General features: G+C 45.3%; 2 protein-coding genes and 1 long non-coding RNA gene across 3 annotated transcripts in view; 2 read left to right on the top strand and 1 right to left on the bottom strand.

Annotated features, from left to right (window-relative positions):
• TTC1 (tetratricopeptide repeat domain 1) overlaps nucleotides 1-22,972 on the top strand; it is a 74,792-nt gene that overhangs the window by 32,991 nt on the left and 18,829 nt on the right. The window lies entirely within an intron of this gene.
• Nucleotides 1,922-19,888, bottom strand: RTBDN (retbindin). The gene is made up of 6 exons (XM_079965825.1): nucleotides 19,776-19,888; nucleotides 11,788-11,962; nucleotides 8,510-8,594; nucleotides 8,112-8,240; nucleotides 7,184-7,292; nucleotides 1,922-3,723 (listed from the first exon to the last, which is right to left on the bottom strand). Exons 2-6 carry the CDS (start codon nucleotides 11,951-11,953, stop codon nucleotides 3,421-3,423), a joined length of 792 nt encoding a protein of 263 aa, XP_079821951.1. The 5' UTR covers nucleotides 11,954-11,962; nucleotides 19,776-19,888; the 3' UTR covers nucleotides 1,922-3,420.
• Nucleotides 19,867-22,413, top strand: LOC307210240. Its single transcript, XR_013835929.1, has 2 exons — nucleotides 19,867-20,005; nucleotides 22,099-22,413. It is a non-coding gene; the product is annotated as an uncharacterized lncRNA (long non-coding RNA).

Raw genomic sequence — 22,972 nt, forward strand, 5'->3', positions numbered from 1 at the left:
ATGAATGGGGCCACACAGAGCCAGGCAAAATCTCCCCCACACCAACCTGAGCTCCTGGCTGAGCCAGAGAACTTCTTATCTACTCCAGTGTGGCAATCCTAGTGAATTTCAGTAGCTGGAGAAATCAAGCCAGGTAGGGAAGCAGTTCTGTGCTGTTGCCATGGAATGGGCTCTAGTCCTGTCCACATGTGTGTCTGCACATTTCAGACTGGTCTGGAGCTTTCATTAAAGTGCTGTCAGTGATGCGTCCTCACATCAGGATTTTCTATTGTCTCCATTCACTTCAGTCCATTCTGACCAGTGCCCTCAGTGTTCCACCTTTAGCTGCAAGTGTTTCTCATGTGTCGGGAAGAAATGGGGATGGGAGAATTTCTTCACCTTTAGGGCAGGGCTAGATGGTTAAATAGCAATCTAGTGCACAAATGTAGCGGCTGAGAGAGTGAGGGTCCTGGAAAATCCCTGACTGAAATCTCTCTTCAGTCATTAACTTTTCAGTTGGCCTCTTAGCCAGTCCTTTATCTATACAGTGGTACCTCGGGTTACATATGCTTCAGGTTACAGACTCCGCTAACCCAGAAATAGTACTTCAGGTTAAGAACTTTGCTTCAGGATGAGAACAGAAATTGTGCTCCAGTGGCGCAGCGGCAGCAGGAGGCCCCATTAGCTAAAGTGGTGCTTCAGGTTAAGAACAGTTTCAGGTTAAGAACGGACCTCCGGAATGAATTAAGTACTTAAACCGAGGTACCACTGTACTGTGGAATTATATTTACCTACTTTCTGCATTGATGCAAAGATTACTGAGAGAATACGTGTGAGACATTTGGAATAATCAAAGGGATAATAATAAATGTAAAACTTTGCAGTTGCTGTTGCTTGACAGAGGGATGAAGCAGCCTCTGTGGAGAAGAGTCTTATTTCTTTTAGCAAATGCTTTTAACAAAGTTGGCTCTCTCTTTCTCTCAGCTGTGCCCCTCCTCTGGCTCTCATGCCCCTTCTCATTTCCTCATGCTGCTTTATAGTCAGCTCCAACTCCATCCATCCATCTCTCTCCCATCTTCCTGCCTAATGTAGCTTGCTCTCTTAAGAAGAGCCTCTCCATTCTATCAAGCCAATTTCCTTTTCCTTCAAGAGCTTCCTCAAGAAATGCTTCTTTACCAATCCCTCTCCAGCTCAGCGTTACCTTACCTGCTTTCCCACTATACTATCCTCATCTAACAGACTATCCACCACACCTGTCCTTTGGGCCAGGTCACTTTTGCTTCAGCACTGTTTAACAGTGTTAGATGGTTGTTTGGTAAGCAGCACTCAGTAAGGCTAATGAGTACTTTTATAATAAAATCCTGAACCAAGGAAGGGTTCAAATGCAACAGTGCCTAAAGAGGTCTCTTGTTTTGGAGAAAGCAAGCCAGCGGTCCTCACTGATCACAAGTACAGTGGTACCTCAGGTTAAGTACTTAATTCGTTCCGGAGGTCCGTACTTAACCTGAAACAGTTCTTAACCTGAAGCACCACTTTAGCTAAAGGGGCCTCGCGCTGCCGGAGCACAATTTCTGTTCTCATCCTGAAGCAAAGTTCTTAACCTGAAGCACTATTTCTGGGTTAGCGGAGTCTGTAACCTGAAGCGTATGTAACCTGAAGCATATGTAACCTGAGGTACCACTGTATTGTCTTGCGATTTGGCAACTAACACCCATAACACCATATACATAATACTCTAAACACAAACCAAATAAGTAAATCAGGCAGCTTGAGCCACTAACAGAAAATTTCTGTCTAAGTGGGCTCTCTTCCTTTTCGTCCAAGTTCATTTTACCATTCAGCCTGACGTGTCGAAAGCTAAGAAAGGGACTGTTCTTTGCAGAGATACCTACTCTGGGTCCCCCCCCCCCAGATTCTTTCCACAAATACCGACCCATGCAAGTCGTTGTTGTTGTTTAATTTCTCCACAAGTAATAGGTTTGAACCAATACATAGTGTGCAGTTTGCAACAAACATGGACAAGGGTGAACAAGCAAGAGCATGACAAGGCAGCTGATAAAGCAGTGCATGTTTGTGACACGAGTTCTGTTTTGGACAGAAGGTGGACAATATTATAAAGAAAGTTTGCACATGGTAATACAGGGATTGATGTGGTGAAATTCAAGGAGTGCTGCATAAGATATGGAGGACACGGATAAGAACCAGCTTTTAACCAGAAGGTTGGTGGTTTGAGCCCCCCCAGGGACGGCTGAGGGCTGGATTCCTGCACTGAATTCTATGATTCTAACTCCAGGGATCTTACTATTCTGTCCACTCACCCACTCAAGATGAGATGCTGTTTTCTTTTTTTGGTTCACAAACTACTTTTCTGCCTAGGAGAAACTAGTACATGGCACTGACCAGTTCAGACTGGAGGCTCTGTATATTTTTTAAAATGGATGTTTTAAACTTTTCCATGATACACACATTGAATTATTACAATGATAACCAATCTAAATCTAGCCACATCAGTGGCACAATCTCTTTCTCATCCCCCTTCTGTGTTTGGTTGTATACAAATTTAAGCTAACTATGAAGCACTGGCCATTTTAATACTGCAGCAGCTACTGGTTTACAAAGATCTGCAGTTTCCTTGCTACAGAACTGTAGCCAGCCTTTTAACTCTCAGATCCTACTTCCTAGGCAGTGATTTTTTCTGCTGCCTGTGTCAAGCGCAAACAGCAAAGGCTATTTCATTTTGGCCCAGTTCTACAGGCAAACATACCTAAAGCCTTATTATTAGTACCTGGGGTTAATAGTCAGTCCAGAATGATCTCATTAACTTATTTATTCTTAGTCTTTGCAACCTCTCACTCTCTCAGGCCAGAGCCTTTGAAAGACAGACATCGCTCCCTCCCTCATAGTGCTAGAGGAAACAGATTTGAGGACCACTGGGGGTGGGGGGTGGGAATGGGTGTTTTAGTCATTGGGAGGGAAGGCAGGGTGTTGAGAGTGAAGAAACCACCATTGACTGCTCTCCAACCCTGCTGTTCTAGATGGTTGTGGGTTCAAGCCCCACACTGGGCAAAATGATTCCTGCACTCCAGGGGGTTGGACTAGATGACCCTCGTGGTCCCTTCCAACACTACAATTCTATGATTTGATGTACAAGACGTGTGTAGGGGAAGCAGCGGCCACAGGCAGGCATACCGGGAGTAGAAGGTGGTGCTCTGGTGGGGTAAACTCTGCTTCTAGGGCATGGGGAATCAGAGTGCTCGGCTAAATTGCCACACCTGCTTCCTCTGCCACAGCCACACCCAGGTTGCACAGAGCTATACAGGATGGCAAGAAGCTGGTGACACGGGACATGAAGGATTTGCATAGATCACAAGCGATCCCCCCCAAGCCTCAGAAAATCACAGGGGAGGGGGTTATTTTCCCCTGGGAGGCTGGCTGTCTCCATCAGAACCCGCTCCCACTACCCTCCACATCTTCCATGAAGACCGAGCGCTTCTGCATGTTTCTCCGCAGGCGACGGAGCAGGGGGTTGCCTGGGCAGGGCCCTCCAGGGCTGGCGCGGCCTCTTTCAATGCCTTCCTTGGTGGTGTCTGGCTCCTCAATGCTGTCGCTGTCTTCAAGACGCAAATAAGAGGCAAAGAGGGCTGAGTCGGAGGCCGTCAGCGTCAGGCACTCGCAAGGATCAGTGCTGGCTACGAAGGAATCATCCCAGATGGTTTCGCAGAGCTCTTTGCCATCCTTGTACATCTGAGGGGAAGAGAGAGGTGGGGAGCTGAGAATGTGAAGCGCTCTTGCTCTGAGCAGTCTCAGTGCAGAAATTAAGGTCTGAACAATACTCCATCATCATCATCATAATCCTCATCGTAATAATTTATTATTTATACCCCGCCCATCTGGCTGGGTTTCCCCAGCCACTCTGGGCAGCTCCCAACAGAACACCAATAACAATAATAAAAAAGCAACAACATCAAACATTAAAAACTTCCCTAAAGAGGGCTGCCTTCAGATGTCTTCTAAATGTCAGATAGTTGTTTACTGTACAGTGGTACCTCGGGTTATTAACTTAATTCGTTCCAGAGGTCCATTCTTAACCCGAAACCATTCTTAACCTGAAGTGCACTTTCGCTAATGGGGCCTCCTGTTGCTGCCATGCCGCTGGCACACGATTTCCATTCTCATCCTGGGGCAAAGTTCGCAACCTGAGGTAACTACTTCCGGGTTAGCGGAGTTTGAAACCCAAAGCGTTTGTAACCTGAGGTACCACTCTGTTTCCTTGACATCTGAAGGGAGGGTGTTTCATAGGGCGGGTGCCACTACCGAGAAGGTCCTCTGTCTGGTTCGCTGTAGCTTCACTTCCCGCAGTGAGGGAACCGCCATAAGGCCCTTGGAGCTGGACCTCAGTGTCCGGGCCAGATGATGGGGGTGGAGACGCTCCTTCAGGTATACTGAACCGAGGCAGAGGGATGTCAAGAGACTTTCAGCAGGGGTGGCTGTGTCTTTATGAGCAGAAGGGTAGAGTACCATCCAAAGAAACCAATCTGGGGTGAGGGCAGGGGCAGATCTACTAGGAAACCAATGAAGCTTAAGGGGCCTTCATCCGGGAGGGATGCAACTTCAGTCCACATTTCTTAAACATTTTGGGTCTAGTAGACCCAATTTGAGTCACATGACTCAAATTGATTAGTTTTTTGTTGCCTATGTTTCAACCATCCCATAAAGGCATTGTGGTGTGGTGATCTGTTGTGGAACAACCCCATTGAAAAACAGAATACTGGTTACCCAGACCTCATTGCTGGTTGTAAAGGGAGGGCGACAGTGGCCCCCCAAATGTAGGCCCGCCACTGGGCAAGGGGGTGGGCGGGAAGAGAAGAAGGAGCAGCGCAATATGAAAGACAAATTAATTACCTTGTTTTGCTTTAGTTTTTCCAAACTAATCTGTCACTCAGCGGACTCAAGATACCCAAACTGGATGAGAGACTGTTGTTGGAACTTCCAGCACCCATGAACCCTGGCCATTGGCCATGCTGGCTAGGGCTTGAGGAAGCCAAAGACAGACAACATTTTGAGGGGCCTGCAGCAGAGTGAGTATCTTGATGACTTGAGCTGTGTCACCAGCACAGTCCCTCCCGCATGGGGTGAGAGGGGCTTGCTTCATAGAATCCCGGCTGCCTGTTAGCTCCTGCCTCTCCCAAAAGGGCAACACAATTGCTACCACATGGCAGAAAGGCAGACTAACTGGGCCTGCTGCTTGCTTATGCCATTTGATGTGGCTTGATTTCTAAACAAGAACTTTGTCAGGATATCATGCTCAGGGCCTTGCACACCATTTCCCCTATCCTTTGATGCTTTGAGATAATGGTTGATATTTTTCTGTGGGGATACCATTGTGTTCTGCGCATGATTAGTGAAATATACTCGGAGTCAAGTGTGGATTTCATGCTCTTTATTCAGCTCAGAGTAGTGAGGAATGGAAGTTCCCCCAAAATGTCTGCTTTATATACATTATTTACACAATGGGTCCCACGTGATTGGCAAATTCTGGGATTCTCCTGTAGGCCAATCAGGTTGCGGATTCACTTCCACCCGGAGTTAGATTGGGTGGTTCCTGCGGACCAATCAGACTGCTGCATTCTGGATCCTGTTGTTCTAGGACCAATCAGACTGCTGCATTCTGAATCCTATTGTTCTAGGACCAATCAGACTGCTGCATTTTGGATCCTATTCAACTCAGTACATAACAATTAGATGTGCTATCTTGCTTTCTAAAATACAGTAAAAAAACTCAGTTTGGGGAGAGAGTGGGTTGCAAATGACAGCTCCACCAATTCAAAAGGGCAGCAGCCACCACACATTACTAGCAATCCTGTCTGTCATCCTTGTTGGGCAAACACTGCAGGGGAAGAAGGGACGAGCTGTATGGTGCTGACATTATCACACTGTCAGTCATATACTGCCCATTTTTTCTGACAGGCATCCTGCCAAGCTGTTGCTCTCTGCCTGCCTGCCTGTCACTGGACACAAACTCTGCTAGCTGCCCGAAGGTTCAACTGACTGTTTCAGTGCAAGAAAGTGGAAAGGCTGAAAAATGTCATGTAGAGTTAGATAATATGAGGGGTTTCAATTTCTGCTGACCTTCGGGGTAATGTAGCACCTGCCTTTTGAACTGCAGCTGGGATTTTGTGTGTGTGTGTGTGTGTGTGTGTGTGTGTGTGTGTGGTTTTTTAAAGCAAGACACAGAAGAGGCTTCATTGACCAAGATCGCCCCTTGGGTGCCCTGTACATCCAAGGAAAACCTTGGAGATGTTTCTGTTTTGTTAAACCTTGGAGATATTGGAGCGTTTACTATCGGATTGACCTTAAGACGTTTGAAGTCTCTGGCCTCTTGCTAACATTGAGAGTACAAACAATTCCCTCCTCCAACAATTAGGCTTTTAGTCCTCATGACGAGAGATAAAGTTCAGTATTTGGGAAGCAGTGTGCTCTCTTGATGTCCGTCACCTGGTTTTAAGAGATGGGAGGAAACCCCTTGCCTATTCGCTAAGCTTGTGGGAAACAATTCCTTGTTGTGGAACTCGCAATACAGAGGTAGCTACAAAGAAATATTAAAACCACTGATCTCTTCAGGCATTTTCTTTGTCTTTGACTTGCAGTTTCTGACAGAGAATGCTGGTGGCATAACAGTTTTAAAAAATGCCAAAGAGCATATCATTATGTCAGCATTTTTACTCATGGCTCCTACTATAGTTCTGAAAATGTCCCAGCCTAACATCAATTCAGATTACCATTCCTCTGTGGAACAGTTGTCCTTGAAAGATGAACCATGAGTGTAGTCACATAAGCTAGGTCTATTTGTTTTAAGAGAAGAATACAAACCCCAACAACTTCTACCTAAAGCTGGAGGCACGTTCACTTTTAAGCTTTTCCCCCTTGAAGAGTGGGAACCTTATTCTAAAAAGGCATCACAAGTTGAAATAAAGACCTTAAGTTGTTGACAAAGCCCTTTCACATTATTTATGCAATTTCAGGAATACTGAAAGACTTGGCTTGGTTTGTGCTAAAGCTGAGGCCTCCTGGGAATGGTGTAATTCCTCTTTCTCCTCCAACAATTGCTTTTCCCAAACATGACTCAGTACAGGCATCTCTTCATGACTCGTGTGATTTCTGGGGCTGAGGGCTGCATCCATCTCGGGGCTTTTAGTGTCCTCACCTGGCCATATGACAGGCAGTCCTGGCTGCAGTTGTTTCCCTCAGGGCCCCAATGCCAGTCAGTGAGCCAGTTGCGAGCACACGTCAGGTCTTCCTTGCAAGCATCATACCTGAGGTGACAAGAAGGTGTGGCAATAAGGAAAGCAGTTGAACTTTAATTGTTATTATATCAGACCAGACCTTTTAGTATTGTTATATCAGGCCTCCAAGGAGCTCAGGTTGGTGCACAAGGTCCACACACCATTTTGATCCTTACGACAGACAACCCTGTGAGGTATATTAGGCTGAATAACAATCCCCAGCTCAAGGTCACTCTGTTAGTTTTATGACTATGTTTAATGGAGATATGAACCCAAGTTTTTCTATCTTTTCAGTCCCAATGGAGGATCAATACTCACTAAACACTTCCTCCTTCCCCCTGCGTTTACCCAATTCAACATTTTCTCGAGCTTTTTGCCAATAGAATTGCATACATTTATTTCCACCAGTCCACTGCCTGAGGCCCAAAAAATGGAAGTATGTTTGTGTTGGGTGGAGATGCTCTTTAAAAAACTTATGGATTTCCCTCGATATCCAGGTTAGCTCCTGCACTTGACTCTGCTTCCCCACATCCAGCTGATTTATTCCAAAATTGAGCTGGGTATGCCAAAAGCGAGGTGTCATAGATACAGTGTCCCCGAGCTTGTTGAATTTCTGTGGGGAAATGACTTATAAAGGGCCTTTTAAGTGTAAAAAAACAACAACAACCCAGTATGCCTTTCACTGCTTGTCTGTCTTAAAATGGCAGGGCATTTCATTTAAACAGGACACCAGCAATGTGATGACTTTCTCCTCTTCTGCTATCTCCAGGAGACGATGCTCTTTCCCTGTTTCTTCATCTCCTACAGGGTCCCCTCCTTCCCCAGTTGGGACAAGGAGACTTCACTCACCATTCGTCACAGAAACTCTGGCAGAGGGGCATAGCCAGCACAGCTGTGGGGCGCTGAGGATGAGGCCACTGGGCAGCAATGGGGGAGCAACGGTAAAAACATTCCAGCTGCTGTAGATAGCCCTCACACCTGCATAGGAGAAAGAAGCACTAGGGCATAAAGATGGCAGAGCAGGCCTAAAATGGCAGGCAAAGGGCTACCCACAGGGGAGGGATTAATAAAAAAAAATGTGAAGAAAGGTCATGCCAAGGAGCAGATCTTCCCCATCCCAGTTGTCTGGTAACTTCCAAGACTAGTTTTAGCAGGAACTCCCACCTCTTGGTAGGCCCAGCTTGTAGGAAAGGAAACACACACACACACACACGACTGGAGTAGGCATGGCTGCCTCTCTGTCTGACCTGCTGCTAAGGCTCCCACAGCGGTTCCAGTAGATGTCATTGGCTTTGGAAAGGTCCTGGGTGACCTCCGGTGAGCAACAGGCATCTGTGGGAAAAGAATCCTTCTGTCAGCAGCCCCTTTCCTTTGTGCTGAGATGAACCAGTTGTTATTCCGGCAACCCTGCATGTTGCAGTCTGATTGCAACAGCTGCAGGTATTGCCTAACAAGCTGGATGTATGCAAATTGCCACCAGTTACCATGTGATGAGCCAATGCATACATAAATTCCCTAGCAGGTATTCTGGGCATGATAAGAACCCTATACTCCTATACCCATGTCCCATTCCCCAGCCGCTCCCTACAGTCTCTGTGGCCTCTGTGTACAACCCTCCAAAGTTTCCCCCAGGCACCAGGGGTTGCCTCTGCTGAGTTCCTTTGCACCCTGTGCATAGCAGGGCATGCTACTCACACACGTTAAATTTTGATCAGCCAGGGCTATGAGATCATTGCAGCCTCAAAATGAAATACAGTACATATTATTCTCACTAGCCTTCCTCTTTTCTTGAAAAACAACCGAGGCTGAAAATGTACAAGAAAGATCTGTTAACTTTAAAAAAAGTGAATCTTTTGATCTGTTTGTCTGGAGCATTGCCCTCCTGAGATACGGTCCTGAACCAAGAGAAAGTCCAGGACCTGAAGTGAAAGATTTGAGGAACATGAAGTTGAAGGGCCATCATATGGCTCTTTTGTTCAGCAGAGTCATGTGTAAGTTCTGCCTGGTAGCAGTATTCGCAAGATTTTTGAGGTAAAAAATTGATGGTCCATATCAAATGTGTTTGCATAGACATTTTTGTTATATAGTAAAATAATCATACAATATTGATTTCCTTGAACATAGTTAGCTGGGGGCTGCTATTTCAGCTTTCTTCGTGTATTTTTGTGATTGATTGAAAGCACTGTATTATGCAAAATATGACGTTATTAGTACAAGACAAAATATCAAGCTGGTAAATTCCTATACTAAATTAAAGCAAGACCACCCTTTATAGGACAATATATATATATATATTTAAATAATATTTATTAAAGATTTTCAAATATAACAAAAAAAGAAAAACATCCAAATTTAAAACCTTATTTTCATTGGCTTCTTTCCAGGATTTCCCCTCCCCTCCCCCTCTTGTATTCCAGTTCTTTCAAATAGATTCAACAAATTCTTACCCCAAATTTTAAAATTATTATCATTGGCCCAATTTAAAAAATATTTTCCCATCCCCTAAAATCGACCTGTTCCCTTCCGCGAGTTCCCCTCTTTAATATGCAATACAGATTAAGATAAACAGAAAAATAGAAAAAAGAATAAAATGTAATTTAACACCCTTTGGATTCCAAATTTCCCTCCCCCCCTTCCCGGTTGCGTTCCCAATGTCCGTCACTGTCTACTGTCATCCTGGAGCTCCCACATCTAAACCACAGTCCTTCACCAATCCGCTTTGCCGTCTTTTTATTAGTCTTTGCCGTCTTTTGGTCATCTTTGATTTCACATGTCCGAGCTTGGAAGGAGTCTATCTTCCAACTTTATCCAGTTCTTGTTATTCTTGTTGTTCTTATTGTTCTCTCTCCTCCTCTTTTTTTTTTTCCCCTGCTCTCCTGCAGAAATGTTCTAATTCCAAAAAGTTTCTAATTCCTCTGCAGAGGCTTTGTTATTCAGGAACAAAACATTACGTCAAGTCCCTTCCATTCTTCAATAGATAAATCTATTGTCTCCTTTAGTGTGTAGACCTCTGTAGACAAAATAGTGTTCCATTTCTGCAGTTTCCCAGGCAATAAAAAGTCCTATTCAAATTCAATGCCAACAATACTTGTAGTGTCCCACAGCTCCTCTAGAGGGATTATAATAACTCAGTTTCCTTCCCGATCAGACCCAACAGTCAAAGTAACTTATTATTCCTTGTTTTAAACAATTTATATCCAATTTGTAACAAATGTGACCAGCAAAGTCCTCGTAACAAAGTTCTCTTTTTGTTCTTCCGCTTTGACAGCTCCTTTGACAGCTGTCAAAACCTCTATTTCTCCTCTCCCGGCGCTCTTACGGATCGCTCCCGGGGTTTCCGGGGGGGGGGGGTTGCATTTTAGTTCACATTCCACTTTTCTCCTCTAGCCCAGTCTTATAATTTTCCATCGCGAAGTTAATAACTTTATCAAAAAAAAAAAAGGTTGCGCTCGATCTTAGTTGTCAAATCCTTTGTTTTAGCTCCTCTACAACAGGGGGGAGGCTGACTTCCTTTTTGCACCTCCCCCACTCGCTCCGAATTTAAAAAGAATTTTCCCCCTTTTTTAATCCAAGTTCCAATTACTCACGGGTTATTCTTTTAAAGTCCAAATTTTCAATGGAAGAAGTCAGCGCTCTCTGTCGAATGGCATGCGGCTTCGCTCGGCAGGGGAAGCGGAGGACTCACAGCACCACCCCCCCCGTCACCCGCTCCACAGCCTTTAAAAAGGCTCCTTCGCGGGTCGGGGGGGCGCAAACGGTGCCCGCCGAGTCACCATGCCCATGGGTTTCAGCGCCCATGGTTTTTAAGGGTCCCCGCGTCGTCGGCGCGGTAGAACCCAGCCCCTGCCGAGCAGGCTCCCTCCGGAGCTCGGAGGGAGTCCGCCATTCGGCGATGGCGCCAACCCGGAAGTCCTATAGGACAATATAAAGGTTAACTCAATTTCCCTTGTCTGAGATTGTGTGTTTTTTAAAAGAAAAATAAAACAATCCCATGTGGAATAAAATGCCACTGAATCAATGGGTCAAACTTTCCCATTACATGTTTAGATGCAGCTATTAGTATAGGGCTAGGGGCAAGGCTAACTAGACCGCTCATTCACTATTAGAGGAAGTGATGACACTGTGTCAGGTGTGGGGAAGCCCAGGCCCTCTAGATGCTGCTGGACTTCATCTCCCACCTTCCCTGACCATTGGCCATACTGGCAGAGGCTGATGGGAGCTGGAGTCCAATAACGTCTGGAGGCCTACAGGTTAGCGCCCAGAATATAGGGCAGAGATAAGTATTACCAGCTTCTAGACAACTCTTCTATGCCAACTCTTGTTAAAGGTACAGGTCTACTTTGCATCTGATCATCTCATTTATTTCATCAACCACCATAAGGAGGTTTGCTCATCTCTCCTCAAACCTGTGGGGAAATGCTGAGAGGAACCTTGGCTTCAGAGCTCCACTTCCTGCTTGCCCAAAGCTCTTCAAGCCTTGTAGCTTCTCCCTCCTGCTGCCTTCGTGCCCTTAACCAATACTCACTTTCTGCATAGATCTGGCAAATGCCAAGCTGTCCTTCTGGGCTTGGGCTGGCTTTGTGTTTTCCTCCAGGCAAGCAGCTAACCTCCATGCCTGTAGCACTGGTCCATGACACGACCAGTGCCCAAGCTATACCCATTATCCAGACAGTGCCACCACCGCTGCTCATTTTGACTACCTGAAAAAAGAGGAAGGGAAAGGATTACTAAATCAGTTTGGATTGCATAGCTTCACTGCCGCCTTGAAGCATGCCAGTTAGATTACACAAAATGGACTCCCACCTAGTCTTGGCTCCCCTCTCCCCAGTGTGTTCCTATGCACAGCATGCTTTCATCTCTGTTCCACTCCAACAATGTCCTTATTTCCCCCCCTGTCTGCTTTGATAATCCACTGTAGAGTTGGACCCTTCCCTTTGTTCATTGTTTGACTCGAGTGAGGGGAAAATGTCCAGCAACTGCTCTTATCTCCCCATCACCACAGGTAATTCAAGGCAAGCCAGCTGCAGCAACTCTTCCAACACCTCAGTTTAGGGTCAACTCTAGCCTGAGAAACACAAGCAGCTCCTACGCTCCCTGATTAAACTTAGGGCTTCATTCATGAAACCAGTGCTATTTTTCTAGAAAAAGAGGTGCGGGAACTCACCATGAACGCCTCCTTTGTTCTCTTATAATGCAATGGTGCCCACCTGAGAGGTGCTGGAACTGAGTTCCAGCGAGTTCCAGCTGAAACCTCCCCCCTCCACATGAAACAGGAATTGATTGATCCAAATCAATCATGTAACAATTTGCAAATCTGTATACCAATCTTCCTATTTATAACCAAGAAGAGTACCGGGGCGGAGGGGAGTTAGAATGCACCTGCAGACAGGTAAGATTTGTATTATAAGGGTGTCAAAAGTTCTCAGCCAGCCTTTCTCAGTGGCTCAGTCTGCAGCAATTAGTAGATGACAAATCTCCATATTTAATTGCTGCACACCAAGCCCGTATTTAACAACCAAGCCTCACAGGAATGTCATGTGTTTAAACAAGCTTAAACTGGCCACTTTGAGGGTATGTTCACATTACCACTGACTCCTGCCCCTAGTTTCCCGAAGCTGTTTTCACATGACGATAGCCACAATCCATATCGATCCTGTAGTTGCTTCACAAACACTGCCGTTTGATACGTTTTCCTCAAACAAACTTTAATCCAAGTAGGAAATGGTAAACGGTAATGAGAATATACCCTAACAGCCATCACAAATGTGCAGTTGAATTTCACGAGTTGGAGTTTCCTGGGGAGTTGGAGGGGCAGGGAAACCATCAAGGCCATGCGTGCTGGGTTAAGACATCTCCATCCCCTTTTGGAGGGGAGCAGAACTGTGTAAATGCAGCTGGGAAATTTAGCAGAAGGTTACCTTTCTGCATTTTAAGCTGCTAATGTGAATATACTGTTAGCTTGGAGAAAAAGCAGCCTTGGGGCCCTGATCCAGGATATTATTCCAATCAAGATAAGGTCCCTCTGTGTGTATGTGTGTGTGCATGCACATGCACAGAAAACCAAGCCCTCAGCAGAAAAGTGTCAGGAGGCCCCAATCTGGATCAGAGAGCACATTCCAGATCAGGACTCCACAGTTGCTTTTTTCTTCAGAATGAGAGTGGGCAACCCTAGCTTTTCACATGACATCTCTTGCACTTTGGCTATTCCACCTCCTCCAGAATGCACTGGACCTTTCCATTCCCATGAAGGATCCTGTGCAGCTCAGAAGCTTGAATGCTCCTACACCAGCAAGAACAAAAAGGTCATTAGCAGCTCAGCAGAGAGAGAGAGAAGGTTGGAAAGAACTAGGGTAACTCAATAAGCTTGGCACTAATTGTGAGCATCAGTGAGGCCTGGCTACCCTACATCACCACTGTGGAACCAGCTTGGCTGGCTACCTGGAACTGGTACAGTAATCTAGACAAAGGGTAGGTGGGTAGATAAGTGTATGGAAGCTTATAGAAGCTAGGTCAGATTGCTTTATAGGGTAGTCCAGCTTTACCCCATCTGGTGTCCTCCAGTTGACGACAATCCCCATCATCTCTGTCCATTGGCCATGCTGGCTGGGGATTATGGGAGTTGGAGTCCAAAAAAAATCTGGAGGTTACCAGGTTGGGGGAAGGCTGTGTTACAGATTAAGAAAAAGTGACGGGATTGAAAGGAGGATGCTTTAATGGTTGGTGGAATGAGCACATGAGTCCTGGCTTCTAACTCCCTGCATAGTCTGGAGTGGGTAGGTGTGTATTTAGTAAGCTGGCCAGAGTTGCTGGGGCAGACCCAGCCAGATGGGCAGGGTATAAATAAAAAGTTGTTGTTGTTGTCCTTCAGATTTGGCTTCAAAAACAAACCTTCCAGACCCCTCCCTCAAATCTCTCTTGTGCTTCCTACAGTCCCAGCATTACAGCCACTAAGAGGGGGGGGGGGTTTAATCCCCTCTCAACAATAAGAATGGAGCACCTTATTTTTTACTGTAAATTGTGGGTGCAAAGAATCCCGGCAGTGCAAGGGAAGATATTGGATTTCTATTAGAGAAGGAAATGCTGGAGAGTGAAATACGTTTGATGCAGGCACACGGCTGCCTTCACTGCTGTGCCTTTGAGCAAAATGTACCAGAGGGCAAAATCTCACCACAGAAAGTACTTTCAGGGCAAGGTGACACCCCTCCTTTTCCTTTGCTGTGTCTAATTTCAGTGATGCGGTCTCATTTGCAACAATATGAAGCAAGATGCAGGACTAAATCATCTGGTCCCTAGAGGAGGGAGTCACCTTGGGTCCTGGAAGGCAGATAGCCAAGTGAAATTTAACAGCAGGCCTTCCTCTCAAAATCAGTTTGGGAGTTATGTTCCTTAATGCCTCTAGTCTGGGCCAGGTAAAGTCTTCCCTCATGCATGTTGCAGGTTTCTGAGGGGTGGGGAAATCACATTTATATAGAAGGGTAAAGAGAAATGGCCCAGTCATTATGTAACATGGTCCCTAGGAATAAATTCACTTTGTTCTCTCAGACTTGTAAGCCAAATCCAATATCAAATCTTAGTTATCACCCAATATTCTTCAAACTCATATGATTTTGCTTTGCTCTGCAGTTTTACTTAACCTCTTTTGTTTTTAAAATGTTTATATTTTTAATTAGTTAGCTAATTAGTTTCAAAAACTCACAGTAATGCAAAACAAATAATAAGGAATATTAATAAGTAAACAAAATGAACACAGAACCCTACTCCCCAGATAAGTGTCGTTTTTTGTACCTTCTTCTGCACAAAACAGTCAAGTGAATCAATGTTCCCGTTTTATGTTATCCTAGCAGGCCTGTCCAAATAGCTGGAGGCTGCAGGGTGTATTCTCTTCTCCTTGCTTGCAGATCAGATAAACCGTTGCCCCAGTTCACACAGTCAACATTTCCCCCAACAGAGTGGCTCCATCAGTGTAGGAAGAAGTCTCACTTGTGTCCAAATGTGGGGAGCACGTGTGCAATTTTTCCATTTTCTTTTTTAATGGGGAGAATTCCTGACATGCAAAGGTCATATTCCCAGAAAAACTAGTCAAAACAGTGTTGTATTAAACTCTGCACATATTCCTTCAAGCCCCTAAGGCAGGGATGGGGCACCCGTTGCCCTCCGGATAATGTTGGACTACAACTCCCATCATCCTTGACTGTTGGCCATGCTGGCTGGAACTGATAGGAATTAGAGTCCAACATTATCTAGATTCTAGAGGGTAACACATATCCTGTTCCTGCCCTAAAAACCCCCACAAAGTGCCAATCAAGCAGAATTTTAAATCTGGTTCATCTGGAAAGGTTCAGTTGTAGTTCTAATAAGAAAACATTTCACTCAGATTTCAGCCGGAACTCATTGGAACCGAGTTAATGTTATTTTGCGGTGGCAAAATAAAAGAAGCTACATATACTCCTTAGTGCTACACTACAAAGGCTAATTAGTGTTAATGAAGCATTTCGGACCAGCTGGAAGCAGATCCACCTCAGGGTTCCACACAGCACTCATAATCAAACGTCATATCACCCCTCATCCTGCAATGCCCATTCCCATAACAAAGGCAAAAGTGGGAAGTGTGTTACTGTACCAACCATTGGAAAAATCAAGCAAAAATTTAACAAGAAAGTGTGAACATTTTCTCAATAATGTGTTTTAAGTTTTAATAGTGGACTTGCACTTTAGCACAAAAAAGACGCTTTTTTAAAAATGAAGAAAAATTCAAATGCAAGCTGTGGAAAAGGAATGGGAGGAAGAAATTGTATTGCAAAATATGAAACGGTGGCAGATTAATATCTCTGCTTAAGCAAAAAACACCACTGATAAGCTGTTTGGCAGGGATAGGAGAGGAGTGTGGGAGGAGGGCAAATCACATTATCTGTTCTCTTTCCCAAGCAGATAACTGTGGAATGTTAACTTTTGCAAAAGTGCTCTGTGGGGGCAAGACTAGTAATGGTGGTAGTTCTGCTGGGTACGCAAGGCAAGTAACGTAGGAAAGTTTCACCAGCTGTCTCATCGCTGACTACAGCTTCCACAAGGTTCATCCATAATATCTTGCACCGTAATATCTTGCAAGTTCACATTTGAAAGTCGGGAGCTGAAATTGCATTGGAATTTGTTAGGAGTGGGGTGCACCGGGGGCACGTGCGCAATAACACAAAGAAGATGGGAGAAATCCTGGAACACAACAGTCTGGCAGCAATGTCATCTGGATTCTGTGTGATAACTATGAAAATAAGTGATGTCAATTTCAGAGAAAATGCTTTAGTATGGAACCACCTCAGATGAACTTGGTAGCTTCAAAGAGAGCTTTGCTCATTCCTTGCAGATTGTATTTATAGTGCCCATTCATCTCCCTGCTCAGAGCCTGCCCGATGAGCCTCGCTCCGTAAAATATAAATTAACAACACCTATAATGTGCAATATTTATTTTCTTTAGCAGGTTTGAAGGTAGTTATTTCAGGTCTATGTCAACATTGTGTCCATTGGCCCAAAGCCTCTGCCTTTCTCAAGCTCTGTTCTAGAAACCCCAGCCCAATTTTGCGTTAGACTCCTGAACACTTAGTGAATCCTTCTGCATAAAGGTCTCATCCGGTGTTAAATTAACGGTGACTTTCAGATGGCCTCACTCTGTTTTATCCTTGTGATTCTCTGGCTAGCTGCCTGGAAAATACTGGTGGCCTCAATCCCAGCAGATTAGGGACAGGCCCCAAAGAAACGGGCTTCCTGTCCTTCCCTCCCTGCCATAATTAGTTCTAGTCTGTAGAGCAGAAGAATGCAACTGCTATGTATAAAATCACCCAGTACACACATCTCAAGAATAATAGCATGAGGCTCTTAGTTGGTGGTGCTGATAACGCCAGAGTTGCAGGTTCGATCCCCATATGGGACAGTTGCATATTCCTGCATTGCAGAAGGTTGGCCTAGACAGGGCCGGATTGAGGTTTGATGAGGCCCTAAGCTACTGAAGGTAACGGGGCCCTTTATATGTCCAGCTGTCCTTTATCAACAATAAATTGTTGCTGCTTTTTGTGTTGAATACATGCTATATGGAAATTTATCGACCTAATAGGTATCTAAAGCCATTTGCACATAACAAAATATGTATTTTATCAAAGTAATTGTTGAATTTATCTTATATTTTGGAAATGTACATCCAGTTTTTTTTTGTTTACATTTTTTGGGGCCCCCCAAGAGAGTGGGGCCCTAAGCTATAGCTTGTTTAGCCTATACGTAAATCCGGCACTGTGTCTAGATGATCCTCAGGGTCCCTTCCAACTCTACAATCCTATGAGTCTAAAATTCTTCTCTTTATGGAGAGTCCTGGGAACAAATTACCACTAGCCTTTTACAAAACAAAACAAAATTAACTGGACCTCAGTGAGTTCTATCCACAGCTTTGGAAAGGAGAAGACAGGGCTCAACTTCAGCTGAGACTCAACTCCAGAACCCACTTTTAGTATCAGAATACAGCCCTGGCTTTCCTGCATATTGGGTAACCAGAATAATTCCATAAATATTTAGGATTATGGAGCAGGCTTTCAGACTTGACTCTCAACTGCCTTCATCCCAGCATAAAATCCAGTATTTTTTTTAAGGGTATGGTGTTTTATTCTCCCTCAAGGCAGCTTCACATGTGTATACTCAGTAAAACTATACAAAATGCGACTGCAGTACCCTTTCAAATTGTATGTATCAATGCATCAGGAAACCACAGCTCTGTTCCTATATATGTACTGGTAACTATTTGTGTGTGGTACATAGAAAATAACTCAAAGAGACATACTTCTGTGTAGACAAATAATGGCTTGCCCTGTGAGTGAACCAATTGTTTGTAAGAATATGAGAATATGCAGAACTTGAAAAAGCTTGCACACTACTGCCATGATCAGAAGTTGATCCAATAAAATGAAATTGTGCTGATTCTAACAGAAAGCAAGATGTTCCACAAAGAAAATTCCCCAATCCATGTTAGGGCAATGCCTTTATTAGGTCAACCAAGGTATGGCAGAATAGTATGCAAACTCTTGAATTCTCCAGAACTCCTAATCAGGCTTGATGGTGAATACAGAAGGGAGAGAAAAATGACTGGTGGAGAAGAAGCCATGGATTTGCATCTACCTTAAGACACTTCACCCACAGCTATTTCTTCTCCCTCTTCCCCTCATTTGCTTTGCTTACCATCTTCTAGCCTGATGAGAAATTCTGCAGAACTTGAAAGTTTGCACACTATTTTCTGGAATTTTGGTTGGCCAAATAAAGGTACTGCCCATTATTTGCAACTAAAAACAGGGAGACACCTGTCCATCTGTATCTTGTGATTATGCTGTTCAACGAAATGGTTCAAATAATGAGCACATTCCAAGAGTCTGTCTTCAAGTGGCTAGGTATCGGAGTGACAGCATGCACCCAGTGTGTTGAAGGAGGGGCCAGGTCACCAAAGAGTTAATTTTTACGTATGCACCAACCCCTCCAAAACCTCTCTTCTCAATTCACATAATTGCAGAAGCATCCTCGCTTATCCAACCCTAGTGTATTTCCACAAGAGCAATAGAGGAGAGTTTTGAGGGGTAAAGCTAATACAAAGCTAGGCTTAAAAAGGTGCAGACCTCAATTTACAATAGCAAGGTGTGTGTTTTTTTTAAATAAATAAATTAATTGGTTGATCAAGAGGTGTATACTCAGTTAAGCTAATCAATTCACTAAAAGCTGCAGATACAATTAATAGTTGGATCCCACTTTAGTAGTACTCTATATGCCAAATGATGGAACTACTGCACAACAGCATTCACACGTTACAAATACTAGCGAATCTCTTTCTGTGTGTGTTTTCCTATTGAAGGAGTAGTACACCCATGAGCACCCCTCCTAACCTTGGCTACAATTACCATAAAGGGAAGCCGTGGACTCTGCGACGCCGTTCTTTCCCCTAGTCCCGCTACCCAAAATGCGAACAAGTTGAACCGGAGCTCGGTAGAGTTAAAAACAAGACGCCTGGTACGCAACGACGAGGAAAAAAACCAGGAGCTTCTCGTTTTCTGTTCCCTGAAATCCCTCACGTCTCCTGAGGCTAACAGCGGAAATATCCCGTCCTTCTACTCCGGAATAATGACCACGGAAGAAGATGCATCCGTTTCCATCCTCACAACCCCCAAACACCAATTAACCCTCTCCCCTCCGCCGCGTATGCAATCACAAACAGTATTAAAGGCGCGGGAGTGAAATCACTTCACCCGGATTGCAAGGGGAGTATAAGGCTGAAGCGCGTCGGGATGTTCCTTATTCCGAGATAGAAGCGATTCTTTATTGCCCCGAGGTGTCCCGAGGCGCCCACCCACGATCGCCTTGTTTTGTCTGCAAGAAGACGCGTGGCCGGGGCCACTGCCTCTGACCCGCTTTTCACCCCGCGCCTCCGAGCATCCCGCCTGCAGACAGGCTGCAGCCACAGCAACATTGCTGTGCACGGCCGGGGAAGACGCCTACCTGCAAGCGGCGAGGCTGCAGTCGGCAGAGGCGTTGCAGGACGAGGGCTGTCCGGATCGGCTAGTCTGGCGGATCGCGAGGACTCTGGAGCGAGCTGGCGGCGCAGTGGCTGTCTCCACCACGCGCTGCTCCGGAGAAATGGAGCTGACGAGTCGCTGCCTCCTCTTGCCGCTGCTGCAGCAAAAAACGCGTGTCCTCTCGCTCGCTCTCTTCCCCCACCCCTCCCCAAGGTGCGCAGGACGCCAGCCAGCCGTCGGGTCTGCTGGGGGGGAAAGAGCGGGACCGCCCAGAGGGAGATGCGGGAGGAGAGCGGGGCCAGCCGGGCAAGGGGGTCGCCTGCTCTCCCGGCCACTGCTGCAGAGGCTTAGGTCGCATTTGCAGCGCATCAGAGGAAGGTGCAAGGCGCTGTACGGGGAAAGCAACCGGCAGTATAGCCACACTGAGCGGCTAGGCACGGGGCAGGGCAAACTGATGGTGACTTTCCCCGTGGAATGTTTAGAAGACCCACAGTCCGTGCTCTCTCCCCAACACGCTCACAAACAGGCCAGGGAAGAGATAACGGGTCCTTGTGATTTGCTTCCAGCTTCCGCTTAAGAGCGGTATACTATTCCTGAATACAGAGGCTCAGTTTAGAGACTGAGAGCTGCGTTCCATAAATTTGTCTAATTCTGTTTTGTTTTTTAATTCATGGTGGTCATCAGAACATGTCCTGGAAATGCGTTCCACATGAGTGCTAATTATGTAGCATGGAAGTATTTCAGGTTCCCATTCATCTGTATTTACTGCCATTCGGTTCCACTGGATTACTGGAGAGAGAAGAAGGAAGGAAGGAAGGAAGGAAGGGCTGTGCTACTCTACAAGACACTCCTCTTCACAGTGGACTGCGTTTTTCTCAGCTTTGGGACATAAATTAAGTTGTTATTGGAAAGTGAGAAATGCATGAAAGTGGGTCAAAGTAAACCCACTTGCTCAATCAGCAGTATATTTATTGAAAATAATAAGCCTTCACTATGTGATTGATTTCTAAAAGGAGTGACACACAGCTCAAGCCTACAAGGAAATCCTGCCCTGCCCTAAGGCTAGGAAGCTACTTTTCCGAGTCACAAATGTGTGTGTCCTAGTTGTGGTTACTCAGCAGGGACGTGGGTGGTGCTGTGGTCTAAACCACTGAGCCTCTTGGGCTTGCTGGTCGGAAGATCGGCAGTTCAAATCAGCCTGATGGAGTGAGCTCCTGTTGCTCTGTCCAAGCTTCTGCCAACCTAGCAGTTTGAAAGCATACCAGTGCAAATAGAAAAATAGGTACTGCTGTGGCAGGAAGGTAAACACGTTTCCATGCGCTCTGGCTTCCATCACAGTGTCCTGTTGTGCCAGAAATGGTTTAGTTATGCTGGCCACATGACCTGGAAAGCTGTCTGTGGACAAAGCTCCCTTGGCCTGAAAGCGAGATGATTGTCCACACACGATCATACACTTGCCCCATAATTTTTGTAACCCCTGCTTACAAAACACAATTTGCTCAGAATGCCTGTCTATTTTGTTGCCACATTTTGCACTAAAATAAGCTAAACTACGGTAGATTCAGGACAGACAAAAAAAAGTATCCGCACAGTATGTAGCTTAACTATGGAGTTCACTTCTATGAAATTTGAGGATGGCAACAAACTTGGACAGATTTAAAAGAGGATTAGATAAATTTGTGGAGGATGGAGCTATAATGGCTACAAGTCATTATGGCTGTTTGCTACCCCCAGTACTGGAATAATTTATGCTTCTGAATATCAGTTGCTGGGGATTACAAGCAGGAGAGGGCTATTGCTCTCATATCATAAGGAAACAGAGGAAGCTGCCTTATATATTAAGTCAGACTCTTGACCCATCTAGCTCAATATTGTCTACACCAGGGGTCAGCAACCTTTTTCAGCTGTGAGCTGACCCACTGTCCCACAGACCATGTGGTGGGATGGACTATTCTTTTTTTTGGGGGGGGAGAAAGAATTCCTATGCTCCACAAATAAGATGCATTTCAATTTAAAGCACACATTCTACTTATGTAAAAACATGCTGATTCATGGACTGTCCACCGGCCGGATTGAGAAGGCAATTGGGCCACATCTGGCCCCCAGGCCTTAGGTTGCCTACCCCTGGTCTACTCTGACCAGTAACAGCTCTCTGGGGTTTCAGGCAAGAGTCTCTCTCAGTCCTATCTGAAGGTGCCAAAGACTGAACCTGGGGCTCAGTGCTGGACTACATGAAGCATTAACCTGATCCAGCAGGGCTCTTATATTCAAATTCTCAGGATGTGTCTATCTTCTGTGAACTCTAGGGTGGTGATTCTGAGCTGCGTAAGGACTCACGAATCCTTGGAATTTTGGATGAGTTGTGTTTTCAAGCTGCTGGCAGTGGGAGCTGAAGTCTGGCAGAAGAAACTAGGAGTAACGAAACACGACGTAATGTTTTTTAAAAAGACAGAAGGCAATGGGCAGTGAAAGTCCCACCTCCAGCAAGGCTTATTGTGTGGTGTTGGACACCGATATTTGCTTTGTTTCATTTATCCTTCTATAAAATGTTAGCAACGGTGGTCTGCCTCACAGAGTTGATGTGAAACACAATAAAGATGGGAAAAAAAATTTAAACTCTACTATATAGTTTGGAAAGTTGTTTGTGCACATTTGGACCCCTCTTAAGATATTGTAACCACATTTTGCATGACAGTTCCTGAGGTCAAAGGGACGTGGGTGGCGCTGTGGTCTAAACCACAGAGCCTAGGGCTTGCCAATCAGAAAGTCGGTGGTTCGAATCCCCGCGTTGCTCAGTCCCTGCTTCTGTCAACCTAGCAGTTTGAAAGTACATCAAAGTGCAAGTAGATAAATAGGTACTGCTCCAACGGGAAGGTAAACAGTGTTTCCGTGCGCTGCTCTGGTTCGCCAGAAGCGGCTTAGTCATGTAAGGCCAGTAAAGTGAGATGAGTGCTGCAATCCCAGAGTTGTCCATGCCTGACCTAATGGTCAGGGGTCCCTTTACCTTTACTATATAGCTTGGAAAGTTGTTTGTGCACATTTGGACCCCCTCTTAAAATATTGTAACCACATTTTGCATGACAGTTTTTGAGGTCAAAGAGCAGGTTCTCATCTATTTTTGAATAAAATTGGATGCCATTTTTGAATCAAGATGCCAGACTGAACCTTTCAAAACCGCAC

The sequence above is a fragment of the Podarcis cretensis genome (assembly GCF_951804945.1).
Source record: "Podarcis cretensis genome assembly, chromosome: 2".
Classification (NCBI taxonomy): domain Eukaryota; kingdom Metazoa; phylum Chordata; class Lepidosauria; order Squamata; family Lacertidae; genus Podarcis; species Podarcis cretensis.

Excerpts from the sequence above, each read along its gene's own strand:
- RTBDN (XM_079965825.1), bottom strand. The coding sequence starts at position 11,953 with ATGAGCAGCGGTGGTGGCACTGTCTGGATAATGGGTATAGCTTGGGCA. Across the intron at positions 8,595-11,787 it reads TTGCCAGATCTATGCAGAAA|ATGCCTGTTGCTCACCGGAG; the intron begins GTGAGTATTGGT and ends CTTTTCCCACAG. Across the intron at positions 3,724-7,183 it reads ACTGCCTGTCATATGGCCAG|ATGTACAAGGATGGCAAAGA; the intron begins GTGAGGACACTA and ends TCTTCCCCTCAG.